This window comes from Acanthopagrus latus, chromosome 1 (genome assembly GCF_904848185.1).
Source record: "Acanthopagrus latus isolate v.2019 chromosome 1, fAcaLat1.1, whole genome shotgun sequence".
Taxonomy (NCBI): Eukaryota; Metazoa; Chordata; class Actinopteri; order Spariformes; family Sparidae; genus Acanthopagrus; species Acanthopagrus latus.
The window spans coordinates 3,363,486-3,385,469 of NC_051039.1; the positions used below are offsets into that span (position 1 = coordinate 3,363,486).

A 21,984-nucleotide genomic window follows, 5' to 3' on the forward strand; every position below is an offset into this window, starting at 1 on the left:
GTCACTACACTACTGGCCTCTTGGATTGGGGGGAAATGTTTGCTTTCTGATCAAATGTTATCTTTAAATCTTCACACAGGAGAAGTGGTGGATGAATTACCGTGTGGCACAATGCTGCCGTCCAGGTTGTGTCCGAACGGCACGGTGTGTAGCGGCGGCTGGCTCGGACCAAACTACGGCATCACCCAGTTCGACAACATCCTGTTCGCCGTGCTCACCGTCTTCCAGTGCATCACCATGGAGGGATGGACCGACATGCTCTACTTCGTGAGTTAGCCCGTCCACTGATCCAAACTCAACATTCGGTGTTAGCAAACACATTTTCTCAGACTTGTGAAATATTAAAGCATTTATGAGCGGGATATTTACTGAGGTAATGTAATGACTGACTGACTTGAAGAACCAGAAGTATCAATCAAGCTCACACGTTTGCTGGTTTGAGGACTCATTCCTGCAGTTCTATACTGAAAAGTCACATGTTCGCTATAGAAAGCAGCAGACACACTTCATCCTTGACTTTACCATGAATATCACCATGACAATCATCAGCAAGCACTGCATTAATACACAAACAGCCCAATGATTCTCACAGATAACAGCAGCATTTTCTTTGTGCTTTTTCTTTGTGTTTTTGGAGGAAAAGCTCGTTCAGAGTACCTACAGACATTTATCCAGTCAAAGAATCAACTTTAATGGCCTTCACCACATCGCTTTTTAACATTTTCTAGTGGTACTGATTATTTCCACATTGCTGGCTAGCTTACGATGTCCAATCAACAATACGTATCAGTGGCGGACTCAGGGTTTTTATGGTGCGGGGGCAGAAAAAAAGAAAAGGGCACCACATGAATGCAGCGGGGGCACCAGCGAACAGAAAGTCATGATGTATCTATAGTGAACAAAGGGCACCTCAACATGTTTTGTGGGCACTTTATAACGTTTTGGTTGCCATGGGGGCATCCAAGTGGAGCGATCACCCCCCCCGAGTCCCTGAGTGCTGTGTTTAATGGTTATCCACTCCTGAACCGTTCATGTTTTCACGTATTTACACTTGCGTATATCTAACTGACCAATCTAGTTTGCTGCCAGATGCCTCTGAAATGAATGAGAAGGCCGTGTTTATCAATGCAGTGGTTATTGTTGGTCTGTACGTACATTTTTACCTACGACAAGGCCAAACTCACTGCAGACGTCGGTGTTAGTTATGCTATCCACACATCTCACTGTGCTTCTCACAGATATCACAAGTAACGTCATTCTCCCTGTTTCTCTCCGATGTGTTTTAGGTTTGAACTGTTTTTTTTTTTTTAGCACTCTCAAGGACTGGCAGCAGTGGGCGGGTTTGGAGTTTGGTGATTGGCTTGAATTTCATTCAGCTAAATGAGGCATAAAGTAGTTTGAGATTTGATTCAAAACACCATTTATTTGTCCAAAAAGCCATTTTCCAGCCCCCGCTCGCTTTATCATTCTCAGTTCGACTTCCTTTATCCGTCTTCTCATCTATCCTTTTTTTTTTCCTGCCTTTTTGGAGTCGCTCTCCTTCTCTCTCCCCGCCTCCTTCTCTTCCACTCTCTATTCTGGTCCGTCTCGCTCTATATTTAACATCTTTTCTGATGGATGGAGGCTGACTTCCACTCTCACACAGGCAGTCAGGAGGAAACCAATGAAAGTTTAATAGAGAACGGGCTGCTCGCGCCGTTCCATGCGGTATAAAACCCTAACAAATGTACACAGCACTCCTGCGGCAGATAATAATCAGCTGATAGTTCCATTTAGGTGTAACACAGGTCGCAGAAACACGATATCCTCCACTAAACCTGATTTCTCTCCTTGTCAGCTGGGTTTGTTTAGTGAAAGAGGGGCGGTGACACGGTGTCAGTCAGTTGTTGTTGCTGGTCGTTGCTCGCAAGACGCCTCAGTGCCATCGCTGTTTGTGAGAGCAGTTGCTATAACGCAGCACAGCACACGGCGGGTGTGTCTGTGTTGTCATTTTGGTGTCTCTGCATCCAGGTCAGGCTTTAAAGAAAGAAGTTAAGTTAAAGAAATGGGTCACTCCTGAGCCAGCGTGTCACGCACACTCAAGCAGTCCTCGGTTCTCCTGCAGCACAAGAACACAAACAGTAAAACCACTTGGAAACTTGAAAAGAATACGAATAATAGTCATGGATTTCACTGCAACAGCTAAAATCTCTTCCACAGTAGAATATTTTGAAATCATTTAGAGGAACGAGTTACAGTTAAAGGTACTCTGTGGAGCTTTTGCCCACAAGTAGTGCTTGGGAGCAATGTTTTTAGTTGCCGCCTTGCTTTTGTTCTTTAACTAAATTCACAGAGCTTCTTTAAGAGTCCAATCTGTGAGAACGTTGATTTTTGAGTCCCATTCCCAACTTAGAGATGTTAAACACTGATGCTTTGAGATGGCGGCCAACCCGACCAACACTCTCAAACAATCCAGACTTTACCTTAAAAACTTCAAATTCTTCTTTTACAAATTATTTCAGTAGGAAGGTGCACAGTACCAGTTGGTATTGGGAATATTTAGAGTTAAATCAATTCAAGCATTAACCGTCACCAAGACTTTACTTCATCCAAACAAACACAGTTGAGAATCGAGTAGTTAATCCTTGAAATAATGTAAGTTCACGTATTTATTCTGGACATGTCAACAAACCTGACTGGCAAAAACAAGGCTCTTGATATTAAACAGTCAAGAATCTGTCCATAAGAAGAGCAAAGCTGCATTAAATGTGAATTTTTTTGACCTGTTTCATAAGTCCAAAATACTTTTTTTTTATATATATATCAGATTATCAGTAATAACTCCTTTATCTGTGTCTGTCTGTGTTGTTTTGTCTCTTGCAGAGTAATGATGTGGAGGGCAGTGCCTGGAACTGGATGTACTACATCCCGCTCATCATCATCGGCTCCTTCTTCATGCTCAACCTGGTGCTGGGTGTACTCTCAGGGTATGGTCTTCTTACCTTATAAAATACCATAATAGGCATTCTCGTATGATTTTTTTTTGTGTGTTTCGTTCAATCACAAAAGAGCAAAAATTGAAATAGCAAAAAAAAAAACTGACAAATGTGTCCGCAGTGAATTTGCCAAAGAGAGAGAGCGAGTGGAGAACCGGAGCGAGTTCCTCAAGCTGAGGCGACAGCAGCAGATTGAGAGAGAGCTCAACGGATACCTGGAGTGGATCTGCAAAGCAGGTCAGTGCAAACGCTGGCAAACACACACACACACACACATAAACACACACACACACACAGCTCCCATTCCCACGTATAGACATACTGAATGTGAGAAAACCAGACTAAATCCTGGTGCGGCGTGTTAACAGCTTCCTGTCTTATTGTCTTGTGCAGAGGAGGTGATTTTGGCTGAAGACGACGCCACAGGGAACTTTGATGGTAACTGACCTTCTTCTCTCTTCATTTAATTGTGTGTGTGTGTGTGTGTACTGCAAACTGTAGGCAAGACAGGGAAAAAAAATGCACCACGCTAATGACATTCATGCAGTCAGCGGCAGACGGAGCTACATAGAGAATCCACAGTGACAGCTTGTACCATGAGGATATTTGCACGAATCTACCGAGATGCATGGCTTGTGTTTTTGACGCTCCTTCCTTGAGGAGGAGGACACCAGACACTGTGGACTGCCAAAGCATCTTTAAGCTAACTGCTATGCATGACACGATGTGACTAAGCAACTCCAGAATGGCTCTGTTAAATGTGTAAATGTGTTGTTTAGCACAATACACCTACAAGTGACAGACCGTGGGAAGGACAAGACAGTAACATTTGAGAGACAGACGGATGAAAGGAACAATCCTTTTTTTTTCTTTTTCTTTTTTTTTTTTAATCTCACCCTAGGTACGAGGCGAAGGCCAACCATCAAAACCAAAAACAACAAGACGGAGCTGCTGAACCCTGAGGAAGGAGAGGACAACATGGGGGACGCAGTGGGTAAGAAAAAAACAGAGTGATGGAGACGTTTGAGGATAGAATGTTTTCATCAAACTGCTGCGCTTTTGTTTGTCAAATATGAGAACATCAAAATATAAAAACCGTTTGGGAGCCTTAAGCAGGAATTTGCAAAAAAAAAAAAAAGGAAACTTCTACAACACGAGGCCCATTTATAAGGATAAACGTTGAGGTGATAACTTCCTGCTGCCGACTGACAAAAGAGCGGAAATGATGAGTTGATGGTGGGGTCGCCGTCTAAAAGTGTCATCTCAGGTTAACGATGAGCCGTATGTCCTCCAGAGTCGGGGGGTGGTGATGGGTCGGTCGACTCGATGATGGACTGTCATGTCTCCTCCAGGTTTCGCCCGCTCCAGTATAAAGAGCGGTAAGGATGGCAATTACAATAAGACGGAGCGGCGGATGCGATTCTTCATCCGCAAGATAGTGAAGACGCAGGCGTTCTACTGGACGGTGCTCTGCCTGGTCGGCCTCAACACCATGTGTGTGGCTGCGGTGCACTACAACCAGCCGGAGCTGCTCTCTGACTTCCTCTGTGAGTAGATTAACAACATAAAAGTACACAATTACACATCCACATGTACCTTTTTCTATTATTAGTAAGCTAACAGCCCTGACAAATGAGGTATTTTGTGTATATTTCATATTATATTCAAGGTACAACCCAGATAATGAACGCTATGATTGCAGGAATCAATTGGAATGAATTCTAAATGTTAGTGAAGAGTTTTCCTGATATTTTAGGAACTTTTTATACCATTCTGTCTTCTTTTTAGTTTTTTCCTTTCCCAGACTAGCTCTTTGGTTTATTTTTCTGACGGAAACGCAAAGTTGTGTACCAGATAGTAACAGCTCGATCAACACAGCCTGCGTTCAGGTCTAAAACATGCCCATAAGAAAAAAAACTGTTTCAGTTCAATGAAACAAAGAGACACAAGGCTACTGTAAAAAGTTTTCTGACACTCCTGAAAACATAAAAGGTTTGTAACCAGTGTGGTACAGTGTAAGTACAAAACCCCTGCAGTCTTCATTTTACCTTCAACGACTGGAACTTCTCCAGGAATCGTTGCTCTACTTTTGGTTCTCGAGACTGCAACAATATGTAGACATAATTAGTTTGAACTCCAACCTACAACTTTTTCAATATAAGAACTCAGGACGGTAACTTCATTTGATGCTACTAATGTTTGAAGAAATAACTTTCCAACTCGCCCTGAAAAGTGAAATTGAAGACAAAAATTTTTTTGAGCATCAGAAATAAAAACCTTCAATAAAAACTTCCAAATGTTGAATTCGGGTCACACACCATCACAGCAATTTCAATATAAATTGAGAGAAAGTGTTTGTTTGTAAGAGCGTAGGCAGGTTTTGAAGCATTATACGTCGACGATATTGATGTTTATATTTCAAATATTAATCAGTGTTATTCCAAGGTGTGCTCCATCTCTTTTTAAAGCCAGCAGCATGACAAATTCAACAATGCATTTCCTGCACAGTGCCTCTTTAATATTTTCATCAGACGTGTGACATCACATCCTGTTTTGATGCCAGCTTCTGATGGGACAGTTTTGTTTTAACCGAAGGCACAAATGACTGTGCTCTTCATGTGCTAAATTCGGCTGAATCCAAAGTGTATTTTACAGCGTCCACACACACCTTACCCCCCAAATCTGAATCATCTTTTAACACTTTCAGATCCACTGTTTCCGCCCACACGTGCAAACAACGCATTTACAACGTTATCGCCTTTAAATAGCAGAAGCGTGTTGCTCTTTTTCCTCTGATAACCAGAATCTGATCCATCATCCCCTTCTTCTTTAACGTCTTCCCGTTGAGGAAGAGGAACATGTTTTTCACTTATTTGTTTCATTCTGGTGACGTCTGAAACATTTCAGATACGAGACGTTAATATTATTAGACTTTGCTGTCTTCAGCTTGAGCGCTGTAGCAGCCGAGACTCAGAAGAGTTGTGACCACTCGAACTGATGTACAGTGATATATTTCACATAGTATTTATTCTTATTCAGGGTGCACACACACACACACACTTGCTGCTGTTGACATGAACAGAAACACACACACACACACACACACCTCAGCCTCAGCTCGTTGGCCCTGGCTGGTGTCCAGTGTCATTAGCATATGAAGCTGTAGCTGCTGATGGAGTCCATTCATCACCAGACTGTCATACACTGCTGGGCTCGCACCACTATTGACTTCCACTCATCTCACTCTCTCTCTCTCTGACTCTCTGTACTTTCTTTCCCTTTGATTTTCCTCTCCTCTCCTCTCTCGCTTTCTCCTCGACCTCGCTCTCCTTAATCTTTTTTTCCCCACCTTCCTCTGTATTTAACCCCATCTTTCCTCCTCTTCTTCCTCCCTCCCTCCAGTCTATGCAGAGTTTATCTTCCTCGCTTTGTTCATGTCCGAGATGCTGATCAAGATGTACGGTCTGGGCATCCAGCCCTACTTCCACTCCTCATTCAACTGCTTCGACTGTGTGGTGAGTGCGCACACACACACACACACACACACACACAGTAACTGAGTGAAAAAGCAAATTATGCCCGTAACTATCAGGTTTTGATGACGAACCCAACGCTCCATTTAATCAACGGATTTTGAGAAATAGATTTTGCTCGCGTTGCCGTGCGACAAATGAACAACGAGCGGATTCGGCGAGCCGTTTTGTCACCAGCACATGTGCAATAACTGCGTATTGATTTGTTCACGCTGACATAGTTACTGAGGCTTTATTGGCAGGTTACTTCATATCATATGCTGACGCGCAGAACATGGACGCCACGAACACTGTGTTCAGTCAACTGGCGCAGGGTGAACTCAGCTACAAAGTGTTTTCTGTTAGTTCTTGGATTGATTTTAATGTTTATTAATCAGAAAATGCAAATAAACACCTCATAAAAAAGCTATAAACTCAGAGATGACTGCAGGCAGTGGTGGACAGTAACTGAGTACATTTACTGTACGTACTTACTTCTCTTATGTACAGTTTTTAGGTACTTCTGCAGATATTACTCTTTTTGTATTTCACAACTATAGTCCACAAACAAATTATGATCTTATATTATAAATTAACATAAAACTTTATTGCTCCCGGAGGGGAAATTTACAGGGAACCCAGCAGGTAATAAAGTTGCTAAACCACCACCAGTGATGCCGGTAACACGTTACTCTAATCTGACGACTAACTCATTAACATTTCCAAACCAGTGATCAGATTAATGTTACTTATTCAAGTCACTGTGTGTCACTGTCATTTTTGTCATTTTCCTTGATAAGAATATATATTTTTCCTTTCTTCTTGTGTCTCTGGAAGTGATATCACGTACACGAACAACAGTGGAGGGAGGAGAGAGATGTGTGTTTTCTAGCTGGAAATACAGTCATTATTTTGAGTTCATGTCAGCTAAAGATGAGAATATTAAGGTTTGTTGTACTGGGGACAAAGTCAGGGATTCAAAGGGATTTATTCTCAACTGGTTTCACCTAATTTTCTCCGACAACATTTTGTCCAACACCCTGGAGCTTCCCAACAGGACATGACGGTGTTGTTTGTGTGCTGTGTGCAGGTGATCGTGGGCAGCATCTTCGAGGTGGTGTGGGCCACCATCAAACCGGGCACGTCGTTTGGGATCAGCGTGTTACGAGCTCTGCGACTTCTCCGCATCTTCAAAGTCACAAAGTAAGTCTGAGGGGTCCGAGGATCGCGGTGACACACTGAGGGTGTGGTGCTGATAGGAAAAAAAAAAAAGGTTTTTGGTGTTTTAATTTGGAAGTCTTTGGAGAATCCAAACAGTTCTTTATTCTGACACTTCGGCACTTCTTTCGACGCTCCCTTCAGCAGAACTTTAATTGGATTGGAGCACATCGGTCTGTTTGTTCTGTGCTCATCAGGACGCTGCTCGTTTGGACAAATCTCACTTGAAAAAAACTGAGTCTTGAACCCACTGTGGGTTTACCTAATGACATCATGAAGCGAGATTTTTGGGGCCACCAGGGTTTAAGGGTCGGTTCTCTATCCAGTTGGAGCTGGACAGTAAGTTAGTATTCCTGTTACTTTCTTTTAATTAGAGCTCTGACTCTCAGGCTGAACCCAGACGGCCTCGACCGGAAGTGACCCGACTCTGCAGCGTGTTTAATTAACGTTGGACGGGCCACAAGTTTATGGGGCCGAACTACAAATTGTACCGTATCTAAAATACCTCTGCTGCCTCTGTTTTCCCTTTTTTAATTAGTCTTCCTCCTCCTCTTCCTCCTCCTCAGGTACTGGGCTCCTCTTCGGAACCTGGTGGTGTCTCTGTTAAACTCCATGAAGTCCATCATCAGCCTGCTGTTCCTCCTCTTCCTCTTCATCGTGGTCTTTGCCTTGTTGGGGATGCAGCTGTTCGGAGGACAGTCAGTATCAGCACGAAACCTAAAAAAAAACAAGCTCACATCATTCTGTTTCTGACTTTGTGGATGTCATTGTGTTTATTTATTTTCTACTCCTCAGATTCAACTTTGAAGGCGGAACCCCTCCAACTAACTTTGACACTTTTGCAGCGGCGATCATGACGGTGTTTCAGGTAGGAAGGAGACACTTATTAGAAGATGTTATACGGTATTATTGGTATGAAGTGGCTCATATTGACTTATTTCACAAACATAATAATTGAGTTAATGTCCAGAAATCTTGCTCTGATATTCTTTTACATGTTAATTCGACACTGGGATGGAACAGACATTATTAGTTTGGGTTTTGTATCAGTTTTCTTTGCTTGTTGTTTGAATTCATCATGATTTATTTTGTCTTTGGAAAAGTTGCCCTTTTGCGAATGTGTCACCAGTGTAGCTAGTGTGTTTTTCACAAACAGGACTGTAAGCACACTCGTACACACTCACGTACACGACTGCGGCCCATTGTTGTCATGTCATCGTGCCATCAGATGACTTGTTCAGTTCTGACTGCAGTCTCCATGGTTTTTTTATTGTGTGTGTTCTCTGTACTCACATGGGCAGACAGCTTTCTGTAAAGAGCCATTTGTGTTGTTTTGTTGTTGTTGTATTGTTTCTGAATGACTCAGAGGACAGATGTGTGTGTGTGTGTGTGTGTGTGTGTGTGTACAAGTTATGAAACTGTGTGAAATGTGAATAAATACGCAAAGTGAGCATCACCAGTATTTTGGGGGGAATCTGGGTTGTATGTTTGATCTTGGGTTTATTTAAAAAAATTTTAAAAAGATAAAGTTTGGCTTCATCATCAGTTAAAAGATCAGTGTGTAGGATTTAGTGACATCTAGTGGTGAGGTTGCAGATTGTAACCAACTGAATACGCCTCGTTTCGCCCTCCCCTTGTTTAAAAGAACAAACAAATTAAAGGTACAGAGCGAAATTTCACTCCATCTTAACCAGTTTTTGTAAATAGCGACCACCAAATTCTGGGTTTTATACAAAATACATCAAACCAGTCCGGTTAAATCCTTGACTTCTGTTCTCTTCCACTTCCTGTCCTCTTGTGTAGATCCTGACAGGAGAGGACTGGAACATGGTGATGTACGACGGCATCGAGTCCCAGGGAGGAGTGAACGACAAAGGGATGGTCTTCTCCATTTTCTTCATCGTCCTCACACTCTTTGGCAACTGTATCCTGCCCTCACGCTCAAACATAAACAGATACAAATGTGCAATATGCATATATGTAAATATACTGAAAACAAAAATACACAGACGAGTGATTTATTGATGAAATGATGATTTGCTTTCCATCGTCTGTCCTCCTTCGTCCTCTCTGATTCTTCTGGCTGCAGTTTTTTTCTCCTTAACTTCTGCCACCACAGACACTCTGCTTAACGTCTTCTTGGCCATCGCTGTCGACAATCTGGCCAACGCCCAGGAGCTCACCAAGGTACGGCGCAGGATCAGAGCAGGAAAAAACACATTCTGCCATTTCATTTAATATATTAAAGTCTTTGAAAGATTTACTTCTGGGTAGTTTAGTGACGAACAAGGACCTTTTGTGTCGACCTCTGTCCTGGTTTAATCCGTAAAAGATAAGATAAGGATTATGTCTTCAAATCTGATCAGTGATATTTGACAGTTTATGGAAATGTAATGTAGATTCAAGTCAGTGAGATGATTCTCTTCTTCTCCGATAGGACGAGGAGGAGCAGGAGGAAGCAGCCAATCAGAAGACAGCGATGCAGAAGGCTAAGGAGGTGGCAGAGGTCAGCCCGCTGTCAGCTGCCAACCTGTCGATCGCTGCGTGAGTACACAAGCTGTTATTCACAAAACGAACTCGTATGCACAAATACACACCTGCAACACAAATACATGCACAATATATACACACATATACACACACGTCGCATACATGAGCACAAAATTACCCACGTGCAGACATTTCTGGACAAAAGTCTCTCTTCTTCGCTCTTTTTGTAAAAGCTGCACACAGAGAAATCGTTGTTTCTTTCTCAGCTCATGATTGGCAGGCGTTCGTGTACACGTGACGCGCGCACACACACACACACACACACACACACACACACACACACACACACACACACAAACACCCACCATCACACTCTCCCCGTTTCTCATCCTCTAAAAACATGATTAAGCGATTGTTCTGGGAGTGAAAGGAACAGATTCAGGGCTTTGTGAAGTGAAGAAGAGCGAGAGGCGGACAGTCTGTAAAAATCTGCTCCTGGCAGCAGAAACGCTGACAATAGGACACATCAAAAATCATTTCTCACAAAAAGAAAAAACCCTGCTGCTCCTTTAGAAGTCACCGGACTCCTCTGGCATTTTTTTTTTTTTTGGTGAGAACTTAGATTGCCAGATTAGAAACTGGTGGATTTTTTTTATTTTTGACTGCAGGGATGCCTGTTAATCTGTCACGAGTGCTGATTAATTAATACAGATATTAGCAAAATGACAATGTTAAAGGTAAAAAGGAAGCATTGTGGTGCTACAGACTAAAAATCATAAACGCTCATAATGTGAGGAAACATGATTATTTGGTATAAAACCCCATAAAATATCCCATCATCATCATATTTATAGTTTTTTTTAGTCAAAATGAAAAGCAAAAAAAATTTCCATTACAACTAAATTTGACTGATCATAATCACAGTATCTGTCAGAATAATCACTGTATGATTTTTTCTTTTGACATCAACTTGTAAATCATTCACAGGAGCAGGCGCGTGGATGATTTCTAGTTATAAAATCTTTGATACGAGCCTTTTGAGAGAAAGAACTCGGCTGTTTTTTTGGTCACATACTTGCAAACTCTGTTAAGAGCTTGGAAGTCGTTTGTTTTTGTGGACCAGTGAATGATTTGTGAACATTTCTCACTGTCACACTCTTTTTTTTGTTGGATTGAAAAACTTCACAACACATTCAGGGGACGTCGACTTTCCTCTTGGCTCCTTGACTGGTTTTTAATTCATCGAATTAAGCTTTCTATCCGCTCTGCTCTTTCTCATTTTACTTCTTTCATGGCGGCAAAACATGATGGATGAGCCGACAGAAGACTCTCTGTGTTAAACTGGGTTTACTGGACGCTTTCAGGCCGGACTATGGACAGATACGAACCATTTGCTGCTCCAAAGACGGCATTCGTTTGATGTTTAACCTCATTTTTTAAAATATATACTAACCGTGAATTTAATGGTAGCGTGACATTTCAAACAAGTTGGGACGGTGGCAACAAGAGACTGGGAAAGCAACTGTTTGGATATTTCCACAGGTATCATGGGGCGAGGTTCAACTCTTAACACTCATCAATAACAAATGGAATCACTTTATAAAACTGCGTTTCGGGGTTGTATGACAGGGACTGGACCATGGCGCTCAATCCTTTTAAATAAATATTTGCTCACCGCGTCTAAAAACGATGTGTCGCCTCCTGGTTTGCTTCCATGTTTAGTGGCTCGCTGCACATGAACCTGCCCTACATTTGGATGACTTCACGCACATAAAGAAAACCTCTGAAATGGTTTGAGACATCCTTGGTTTGAAAAATTAATAACACAAAGAGGAATAAGTGACCTCGTTTGCAGCTGGAGGTGTCCTGTACACTTCTTTTTTTTTATGACGGTGATTCTTGGAGAAAACTGTTTTTGTCCTGCAGATTTTTTTTATTCTTACGCAGTACCAAAGTTGACCAGAGTTGAGTGGTGGCGCTGTGTCTATCTCTCTTTAAACATTGATGCTAGAAAGTCACTAGACCGGCAGCATAAAGGATAAAAACAACCCAGAATGCAACGTTCTCAGAACATCTAGTCCTCACATATAAAATGATTTCCCCTAATTGAGTGATTTATTTCTCAAACATCTCCTCTCTCCATCTAAATCTCCCCCTCCGTGGCCACTTCGCCAAACGCACTCCAACAGTAAGGAGCAGCAGAAGAACCACATCAAGGGCAACAAGTCGGTGTGGGAGCAGAGGACGAGCGAGATCCGCCGGCAGAACCTGATGACGAGTCGCGAGGCGCTCTACAACGAGCTAGAGCAGGAGGACTGGAAGGTGGGAGGGGAGGGAGATGAGGTGAGGATCCCCCCCCAGTAAAGGAGACACACATATACACATATATATGCAGTCTACTCCTGATATATATATGGTGAATATCTGTTGTGCAAAAGTGATATCATGGGTTATTTTTAACATCTTAAAGGGACATTATCACCCATGTTGTTGTCTCATTAACACATTTCATATTAGATTTCACAGATATTCCAATTTCTTGCGATTAGTACGGAAGCCTTGAGGGACAAGTGAGGGGGGGAAATAAAGATTCTGGTGATCCGTCTGATCTACGTTCAGTTTTCGTCTGTGTTCGTGACTTGAGAACTGGTGGATGTTTGGTTTCACACATTGGGGGGAAAAAAAATATCCTGGAAGAAAAAAATTGTCTTCACAGATATTTTTTTTTCTTTCCTGCCAAAACTGTTGAGACACGTGAAACTTTTTTGTCTCCTGGAAAATAAAAAAATCACCTGTTTTTCACACATGAAAAAAAAAACCACAGGAAAGATTATCCACTAGTTCTCGGTGCTCTTTCATTTAGATCTAATTTGGAAAATGAAGAATAAATGTCCTCACTTGTCCCTCAGGGCTTCCGTAGATTTGTGTCAAGCGACATCAAAACACAGTCAAACGTCACGAGCCAACAGATCTGAAGGAACATTTAAAAGGAAAAGAACCCCCCCCCCCCAAAAATTGAGAAATGCTGATGGAAAGTCAGGTGAACAGCAGCATTCCCCTAAACAGCTAAAGTAGCCGGAGACTTGTTTTAAAATGTAAGAAACAACCAACAAAATTCAGCTCATGTTGCATAATCCAAGTCAGCAGAAGCTCTGAGATCCCAAAGTGATTTAAGAAGACATCATTTACATTCTCGACAAGCTCTTGCGGCTATAGTGGAGATTTTGGCGTCTAAGAGTGTTAATGAGGAACTGCAAAATTCAGCCTGACTCTCCATCACCATGTGGTCGAGTAAATAATGATTGAACTCTCACATTTTGGGGGGGTTTTCGTTCACGTTCACGTTTATTCCTCTGTATAGAAAGTGACGATTTTTGTCTGAGATCTTTCCAGGATTTTCTCTGACGATCAGTCACTGTTCATTCTCTCTTTTCATGTATTGAAAACTAGTTGCCCGGCATGTCACGACCGCTTTGCTCTGTTCTTGTGAAACTCCATTTTCACAAGAGTTATTTAACATCAGCTGACCTCCAACTTCTCTCAGTGCTGCGGGGATGTTTACTTCTCAGCCTGGTGTTGAGTAACTCTTTAACTCCATCTGTATGCGATGTGCAGTCATCTGCAGCAGCAACACAACATGAACACACAGAGCCTGACCTGCTTTTTTTTTTTTTTTAAATCACTGCGTATTCTGGGTCACGATGTTTTGATTCCAGGGTGTAATGTCCCTTTAAGCCTGCTGAAAGAGTGTTATTATTGCGCTAGCCGCTGCTATATGGGACGGCTTGAAGCTGCGTGCTCGGGAGCGATGCATTATTAAAGTGGGGCATGCAGAGAGAAATCCAGAGCTGTACCCAAAGAAGGCAGCGGACTCTAAACTGGAGCGAGGGGGGTGAAGAGTAACGCACTTCACAAAAAAAAAAAAAAAAAAAAAAAACAAGTCAGAAAAGAAGATGATCAGGAGTCGACTGGATATGGCTCGGCAAACTGTGTCACTCACAGCTGGATCTGTTTGCCATCTTGTGGTTCTGAGAGACTCGTGACAATTTGGATTTCAAATTGCTCACGTGGAGCCAAGAATGGTGGACTGTTTGCCGATCTGTGTACATCTGTGGCTCAGGGGAGGGAACCTGGTGGGGAGGGAGGGGAGGATTGTGCAAGTGTTGCAAATTCAGGGGGGTTTATTCTGGGTAAACTGAGATCTAAGTCAGGTAGGAACTGCCCTGACTGAAGGTCACAGTCGGCCTTAACCGTGTCCTTTGTGCCAGCTTTGAGGCAAAATGCTGCTGAAACATAAAAATCATGCAAATGCAACCGTCAGGCATTCTGCTGAGGTTGAAAACAGTAACAGCCCAGCTTACATATACAGATATGTGTGAAAGTGAGAACTGATTTCCTTTATTCTCACAGAAAGATGTTTTTTTTTAAATCCAAATCCTCAAAATGCTTTTCTTTAGTTTGACTTTTTTGAAGTTCAATGTTGAAAATTTGAAACCAAATGTAAATATTTTGGCTTCATATTGTTGCACATTTTGCATCAGTGCTTCTTCTTAATATTCCTGCCAATTGAAGATGTTTCTAGTAACTCAAACTGAAAAGGCACCAAAAAAAGACTCATCTATCTGATCTCAAAAAATATTAATAAACATAGGACATTAAATGAGAGGTTCTCCTGGACAAGAGAAATTGAATTACAGCAAAAATTCTTAACACGGATCCAGATATGTGATGTACCGTCATGGCTCAGTCTCATAGCTCTTTATTTGAATACAGAGATCATTGTTTTGACAATGAAAGAAATGATCTCTCGTAGATATTGCTACAGTTTTAGTAAGAACGTTTATTTTACGATCGAAGTTACAGTTGTGATCCGGCTTTAAACGTTCAGGTCGAGGAAATCACTACCAGATTTATGACAATTTCCATGCAGACGAGTTCAGTTTTATGTGATCAGATTATGAGATTGATTAGTCCCTGAAATTTCGTCTGCTCGTCCCAGAAAAGGCAGAAAACAAAGTATAGACTTGTAGACTGATGGGGGCACGATGTGAGGTTTAAAATTTGTTTGTCGCAGCAGTCTTACAAAAACAAGAGCAATAGCAAAATAGTCAATTAAGAATAGACAATATAATTAAAAAGGAAAGAAAATAGAATCAGATTTACGTATATACATATTTACATGATATAGTGCAATGATGTGTTTACAAGCTGTAACTAACTAATCCTGCTCATTCTGCCTTTAATTTAGCTGTTAAATTATTCAAATGGAAGATTTATAAACTTTAAACACCGCATATTAAATTAACTTCAGTTCAGCTGTGGTGCCAGCAGAAGCTTTGCTGCTTAATCTCAAAACCTGGACAGTGAAACCAAAAATATCATGCATGGCTAGATAACACATGAGGTAAGTAGAGAAATGTTTCTGTCATCTGATTTACATCCGAAGATGTATCTGATGTTTTAGCGGCGCCCACTCACAACATCTGCTACCTTATTACCTCGACTCAGGTGTCTTATCCCCGGAAAGGACGCGGTGATATGAAGACGCACCTTGATCGTCCGTTGGTGGTCAACCCGCAGGACAACCGCAACAACAACACCAACAAGACCCAGCCAGGTGAGCTGCCTCTCGACCAGGAGTACCGGCGCCAGGACATGGACCACTACCACCGAGCCACCCACTATCACCGCCACCACCATCATCAGAAAGCAGTCGGACCGGACGGCGGAGGGACGGGCCAGCCGGCCGAGACCCGCCTGGAGCACGGCTTCAGCTGCACGTCTCTGGGCAACGTGGAGGCCCAGCAAGGGGAGGAGAGGCACGGCCACCGGAGCCACCGGGGCCACAGGCACAGGAACAGGGAGGGCCGGGAGGCTCGCAGCGTGTCCCCCCACCACAGCGAGGCCGGAGAGGGGAACAACGAACACAGGAAGTCCAGGCAGCACCGCAGGCCGGGCAAGGAAGGGGAGGAAGGCAGAAGACACAGATCCAGGGGGACGGAGGGAGAGGGGGAGAAAAGTGCGGACGGGGAGGGACGGAAGACGAGACGGCATCGCCATGGCAACCAGGAGAGGAGCCGAGGACATCGCACCAGAAAGTGAGTGAAGGAAGGGTTTATTTTCTCTGTGTGAAATGTTTTTTTAAATTACAACCTGACAAGAATTAAAAGCCAGTCGAGGGACGAGGGATTGCTGGACACGGTACGCATCTTGTGAAATATGGCGCTGCTTCTGGTGTTTTAGATAAAATGCTCCTTCGATCGTACTAAATCCTTTTCCATCCTTGTCCTTCTGTCTCTGATTCCTCCTTCCTCTCCTCCTCCAACCAGGGAGCACCACAGCACCTGTCCCAGCCTCTCCACGACACGACCCATTCAGCAGTACAACGAGGACCTGGACAACTTCCGCAACAACAGCAAGCTGGCCAGCGCCCACGAGCACCCGTACGCCCTCCCACCGGATCACCCCGACCACCCCGACCACGTCAACAACCTGCTGAACTGCCGCGACGCCGACACCCACACGCTGCTCCACAGCATGGACAGCCTGATCCTGACCAGCATGGCCAAACCCGAGTACACAAAGATAGACATGCCACCTGTCTACCCCTACCCCTCCACCAACGCTATCCTGCAAGGTGAGCATCTGGAGGGATCAGGTGTGTAAACCAGGGTAGAAGTAGGTGTATAGTCACAAATGCCCTGGCGTTCACAAAGAAGACAACTGTCTGTAGACAAATGACTAGAGACAATCAAATATTCCTACGTAGTTTCAGAGAGATTAAGGACTTCTTCATGGATCCTGTCCTCGGTTCAGTCGCCCATTTATATTTTGGATTGAGGCTTTTTGGTACAAATAGTCCCTGAAATAGCGGCATTTCCAAAAAATAGTGATTTTAAACAAATACCTTATTTTGTGAATTTCTCTGATGGGGGATGAATAAAAAAAAGTCTGAAGTTGTGCTGTGGGATGAGGCTGAAAAGAGAGAGTTGAAAATGGTAACCAGTTATACTTTAAAGGTCATATTGATAATGAAGTTTTATTTGGAATAAAACATTATTTTGATCATTCTGAAAATGTCATCAGGTCCAATTTTAACCCGTAACTTGAACATTGCAGAGCTGCTTCTGTAAATCAGCAGCTCACACGACTGACCAAGTTTTGTCAGTATGACCAGATTTGTTGTGATTTTCATCTTTTTTAGGCCTTTTTCTGAGCCAAGTTGGCAACCATCCCCCCTCTTCATCCCATAGTTACCTCAAGTTAGCGAAGTGGCACAACAGACATTAAACAACTGTGTTCACACACTGAGCAGTTCTCCCCATAAAGATTAAATTAACTCCAGCATGTAAAACCAGTGGGTGCTCAATTTCAAAACATGGCTTTACTTGTAAGGCTGCTGTGAATTCAGTCTTATTCAGTTTCTATTCTTGAATCAGTTCCAGCAGATTGTATCTGACGTGTTTGCCGTCTCGCTCTGGTGATGCTGACCCTCTCGCTATCCGTCCGTCTGTCTGTCCTCCATTTTCTTTCCTTTCTTTCCTCAGTGAACAAAAACGCCAACACTGACCAGAAGAAGAACGAGGAGAAGAAGGAGGAGGAGGACGAAGGAGGAGATGAAGACGGACCCAAACCAATGCCTCCCTACAGCTCCTGCTTCATCATGTCCACCACCAACCCGTGAGTATTTACGTCTGTGTGTAAAAAAAAAAAAAAAAAAGACAAACACTGTCACAAAACATTTACTCTGTCCTTACTGAGGATGTAGAAGAGTTATTGAATCAGAAGCCTGGAAATGTTTAAACAGTTTTTGCTGTGTGTGCTTTTTTTGTTTTTGTTGCGTGTGTCAACACACGTATGCGTCTGTGTGTTTGCACCAGGTTTCGCAAGTGCTGTCACTACATCCTGACTCTGAAGTATTTCGAGTTCAGCATCCTGTCCGTCATCGCCATGAGCAGCATCGCCCTCGCTGCAGAGGACCCCGTCTGGCCTGACTCACCGCGAAATAATGTGAGACATCATTCACTGCGTGTGTGTGTGTGTGTGTTGGGGGAATATAAAATGTTTCCTGAGGATCTAAAGATGAGAAAAACCTTCAGAGGCGAAAACACGTCACTAATTTTCACAAGTACGAGGGCTGGTTTAGGATGAGGCTTTGAATCTGAAGTGAAATGAAGTCAGGTTTGATTATTTTAGGGTTAAAAATGGTCATAATGATAATTTCTCACCTGGCAGGTATTAAGTTGTATCTATAACAGCACCACTGAGAGAATATCTAAACATGTATTCTTAAGAGAACATGATTTTTTTGTAAGTTTTGTCATTTTCCCAGTCATTTTTCTTTTTTAGACAGTATCACAGATGGCATCACTTGGCAGCTCTTAGGCTTCATGCTGGATGATATATGAAAACCAGCTGCTTCGGGTCAACGTCTAAACAAACTCTGCAAGAAATATGTTTTCGGGATGAGACACAATTGACTGCAGAATTAGCTCAAATAGTCGAGTCATTAATTAGAAGTCAGCTCCAGAAATCTTTAGTCAGTCAAACTGATTATTATCATTCTTTTCATGTCACGTCTTCCTTGTCCAACAACACCAGTTTGTTGTTACGTCTAAGATGTTTTGCAGCCTTTTGCCACTTTAATGTAAAAATTTAGAATATGATTCAGTTACTTGATTAATGTGATAATTGGCTTTTAACTTCACGCATCAAACTTTGCTCCTTTTCAACAGTTTTATTTAATGAGTTCTTACTTTGTTAAATATACACATTACAATACATTTTTTTTTACTTCTGTTTAGTTGTCAGTACAATAAGGCGTTAGGAACATCACTGATCCAGAGTCAGTCACACTACAACAGGCCCTGAAGCATTATTAAATCATAACTTTGTAAAAAATGTGCCTTAGAGTTGAAAATGAGGAGGATAATTTTACCAAGATAAACGTAAATAAATGTGAAACAAAATGTGGGGAAAAAAAGGAAATGGTGAATAAATGATTTATTCTACTGTACTATCAACGAGAAGACAAACACTGAGAAGAGAAAACTGGATTGTAAAATGGCCGCTTGAAAATAGAAAAACAGGATATTAGAATTAGGATTGTTTGTGTCTTTTTCTCTCTTTGTTAATCACTCCTGCTCTCTTTCTCTTGTCCACTGATTCATCCCCCTCTCTCTCTCTCTCTCTTTATATTTCTCTCTCTGTCTTTTTAATATGATAATCATATCTCCTGGTGTTGTGTTGCTCTGCAGGTGCTGCGTTATTTTGACTACGTTTTCACAGGCGTCTTCACGTTTGAAATGTTGATCAAGGTAACAAAGTATCACTGTGTGTGTGTGTGTGTGAGGGAGGGAGAAAGCGAGAGAGAGTGTGTGTATTGAAATTTATTTTAATGCTTCTGTATTTGCATAATTGTGTTTATTTCTCGGCTCTTTCTCTTTTTTGTGCAAATTTCTGTGTGTGTGTGTGTTACTATGGCTGTTTGCCTCCGAGTGTATTATTTTGTATCTGCGCTGCGTGTCTGTGCCTTTTGTAAATGCACAGACTTGTGTTTGAGTGTGTTGTTTGAGCTTCCACATGAGTGTGTGTGTGTGTGTGTGTGTGTGTGTGTGTGTGTGTGTGTGTGTGTGTGTTTAAATGTGTGCGTTGTACTGAGCGTGCTCCGTGTCTTCCAGATGGTGGTGCTCGGCTTGTTTCTCCACCAGGGCTCCTACTTCCGCGACTTGTGGAACATTCTGGACTTTATAGTGGTTAGTGGTGCTCTGGTGGCCTTCGCCTTCACGTAAGTGTCCCCCACCCCCTCCACCACCTCCTTTTCATCATCTCCACCTCCCTCGACCCAAACACAGACACAAACACACGCACACACATTCCACCATTTTGCAGAAAGACCCTTGTCGCCCAGCCTTGTGCGTCCGATACACGAAGCAACGCTGATCTTTGTCTCCTCTTTTGTCAGCCTGCTGTACTTCAGAAATCACCTCCTGTCAATGTCTTCCCACAATCTACTCCCTTTTTTTTCTCCCCTTTGTCTCTTATTCTGTCTTTTTCTGTCTCTAAATGCTATGCTTTTTCTCTCTGCTCTAGCCTCGATATATTATTTGTTAACTCGTTTTAATCTTTCAGTCTCGGTCCTTTCTTTCATCCTCAGACTTTCATTCTGCAGTCTTGTCATTGTCTCTTCGTCTCCCTCCCTCCTGCAGTCTACCCTTTCCACCATTTCCATCTCTTATCTCATCGGTCATCAACTCGTGTGGTATCGTGTCAGCAGGTCTTTCTCTACGTTTCATCGTCACCTTCATCCGGACAACAACCCGTGATCCCTCACTAAATTCCTTCCCTGACCACCAACCTTTGACCTACACTCTAAAAACTAAAAAGAAAAAGGGTCCTCGTAACTTTTTTGCTTTTCCTCAATGGTGCAATCTTTGGGGAAATGCAGAGCCTTTGCAACAATTATCACATTTCATTTATTTTTTTCTGTAGCTCCAAGAGTGGAACCCTAAAAGTGCTGAAAATTAAATTATTTTTTTTAGAATTTTTAGAGTGTAGGTCCACTTTCACCCATCTTTCACCCCCACAAACCCCAAATCTTGCCTCAGACAATCACCTCAAAACCTTCCCTTACCTAACATCAATCTCTGTAACTGTCTGACCTGATATAATAAAAAAAAGCATCACCTGCTCCCTCTGAACATTTTCTTTTCCCAATCTTCCTTGCTCCTGTTTCCTTGTGTCCCTTATTCCCCAATCCATGCCGCTCTGATATTTCAACCAACCAGGCCGTGAGTCATCCCTTCCTCTTTTCTAACTTTGATCCCTCAAATCTTTGCTTACCAACACTCCCACCTCGCCCCAGGCCCCTTCACAGCTTTGGTTCCTGCTGATGCATTCACCTTCCCTCCAGATATCTTTCAACTCCCTCTTTCATAAGACCCCCTCTTATCTGTCATTACATTTTAAGTGTCTACCTGATTTCCCTAAATCATCCCCCTTACCCCCCTCCTACTCCTAGCATACAGCAAAGAGAGTAAGAGACACCAAAGCAGTGCTCTCAGGCAGCCTCTCCAAACGTCCTCGTTAACTGACGGGGGTTTCACTTTCTTTAAAAACCACAATTTGTTAACTCGCTGCAACTTCAAGCTGCTCGTGCAAAATTGCTAGAAAACCCCTTTATTCCAAAAAGCGAAGCTAAAAACATCCAAGGGTCGACAGCCATGCTTAAGACACAATAAATCTATACTAAATGCTATAGTTAGCATGCTAATTTGCTCCCGATGACAATGCGAACATGCTGATGTGTTGCAGGTTTAAGTTGTTCTATGTATGGTTTGGCTGATTTTCCAACCGGCTTGATATTAAGCCAAATACCAGACTAATCATACATTATTTTACCTCGAGCTGTCGCACATGACTCAGCCGCTCCCGAGTGAGACATAATGAGAATGTAGCGTCAATACAGTCCATCAGGACAACTGTGACACTTTGATTCTTCTTCTGAATTTTCACATCAACCTAGTAAAGAGTTGTCCCAGTACAACTTGCAAAAAGATGGCATTATTTCAAGTGTGTATGGAAACCTCAAAGGTCAATAAAAGCCTTGTTAAGAAATAAAACAGGTGAGTTTGTATCAGCAACATAATCTAGTAACTTTAAAAGTGAAACCCGGAGCTCATCATATTGAGGCTGCATATTAAAGTATGCTGGTTATCTTGGGTTCCTGGTAGCTAGCCACATGCTGTTAGCTCTCGTCACCTACACCTGACACATGCTGGGTCAGTTGG

General features: G+C 42.5%; 1 protein-coding gene across 2 annotated transcripts in view; it reads left to right on the forward strand.

Annotated features, from left to right (window-relative positions):
- The window catches only part of cacna1ab (calcium channel, voltage-dependent, P/Q type, alpha 1A subunit, b), a 174,714-nt gene that overhangs the window by 100,932 nt on the left and 51,798 nt on the right, over window positions 1-21,984 (forward strand). For both annotated transcript variants that reach the window (XM_037093118.1, XM_037093126.1), the window contains exons 8-27: window positions 80-267; window positions 2,863-2,966; window positions 3,097-3,212; window positions 3,369-3,413; window positions 3,877-3,969; window positions 4,328-4,522; window positions 6,378-6,490; window positions 7,578-7,690; window positions 8,272-8,403; window positions 8,501-8,573; window positions 9,509-9,629; window positions 9,825-9,892; window positions 10,143-10,249; window positions 12,385-12,538; window positions 15,704-16,293; window positions 16,525-16,832; window positions 17,743-17,875; window positions 18,076-18,205; window positions 19,453-19,512; window positions 19,876-19,982. In XM_037093118.1, coding sequence (XP_036949013.1) covers window positions 80-267; window positions 2,863-2,966; window positions 3,097-3,212; window positions 3,369-3,413; window positions 3,877-3,969; window positions 4,328-4,522; window positions 6,378-6,490; window positions 7,578-7,690; window positions 8,272-8,403; window positions 8,501-8,573; window positions 9,509-9,629; window positions 9,825-9,892; window positions 10,143-10,249; window positions 12,385-12,538; window positions 15,704-16,293; window positions 16,525-16,832; window positions 17,743-17,875; window positions 18,076-18,205; window positions 19,453-19,512; window positions 19,876-19,982 — 2,950 coding nt within the window. The remainder of the gene's footprint in view (window positions 1-79; window positions 268-2,862; window positions 2,967-3,096; window positions 3,213-3,368; window positions 3,414-3,876; window positions 3,970-4,327; window positions 4,523-6,377; window positions 6,491-7,577; window positions 7,691-8,271; window positions 8,404-8,500; window positions 8,574-9,508; window positions 9,630-9,824; window positions 9,893-10,142; window positions 10,250-12,384; window positions 12,539-15,703; window positions 16,294-16,524; window positions 16,833-17,742; window positions 17,876-18,075; window positions 18,206-19,452; window positions 19,513-19,875; window positions 19,983-21,984) is intronic.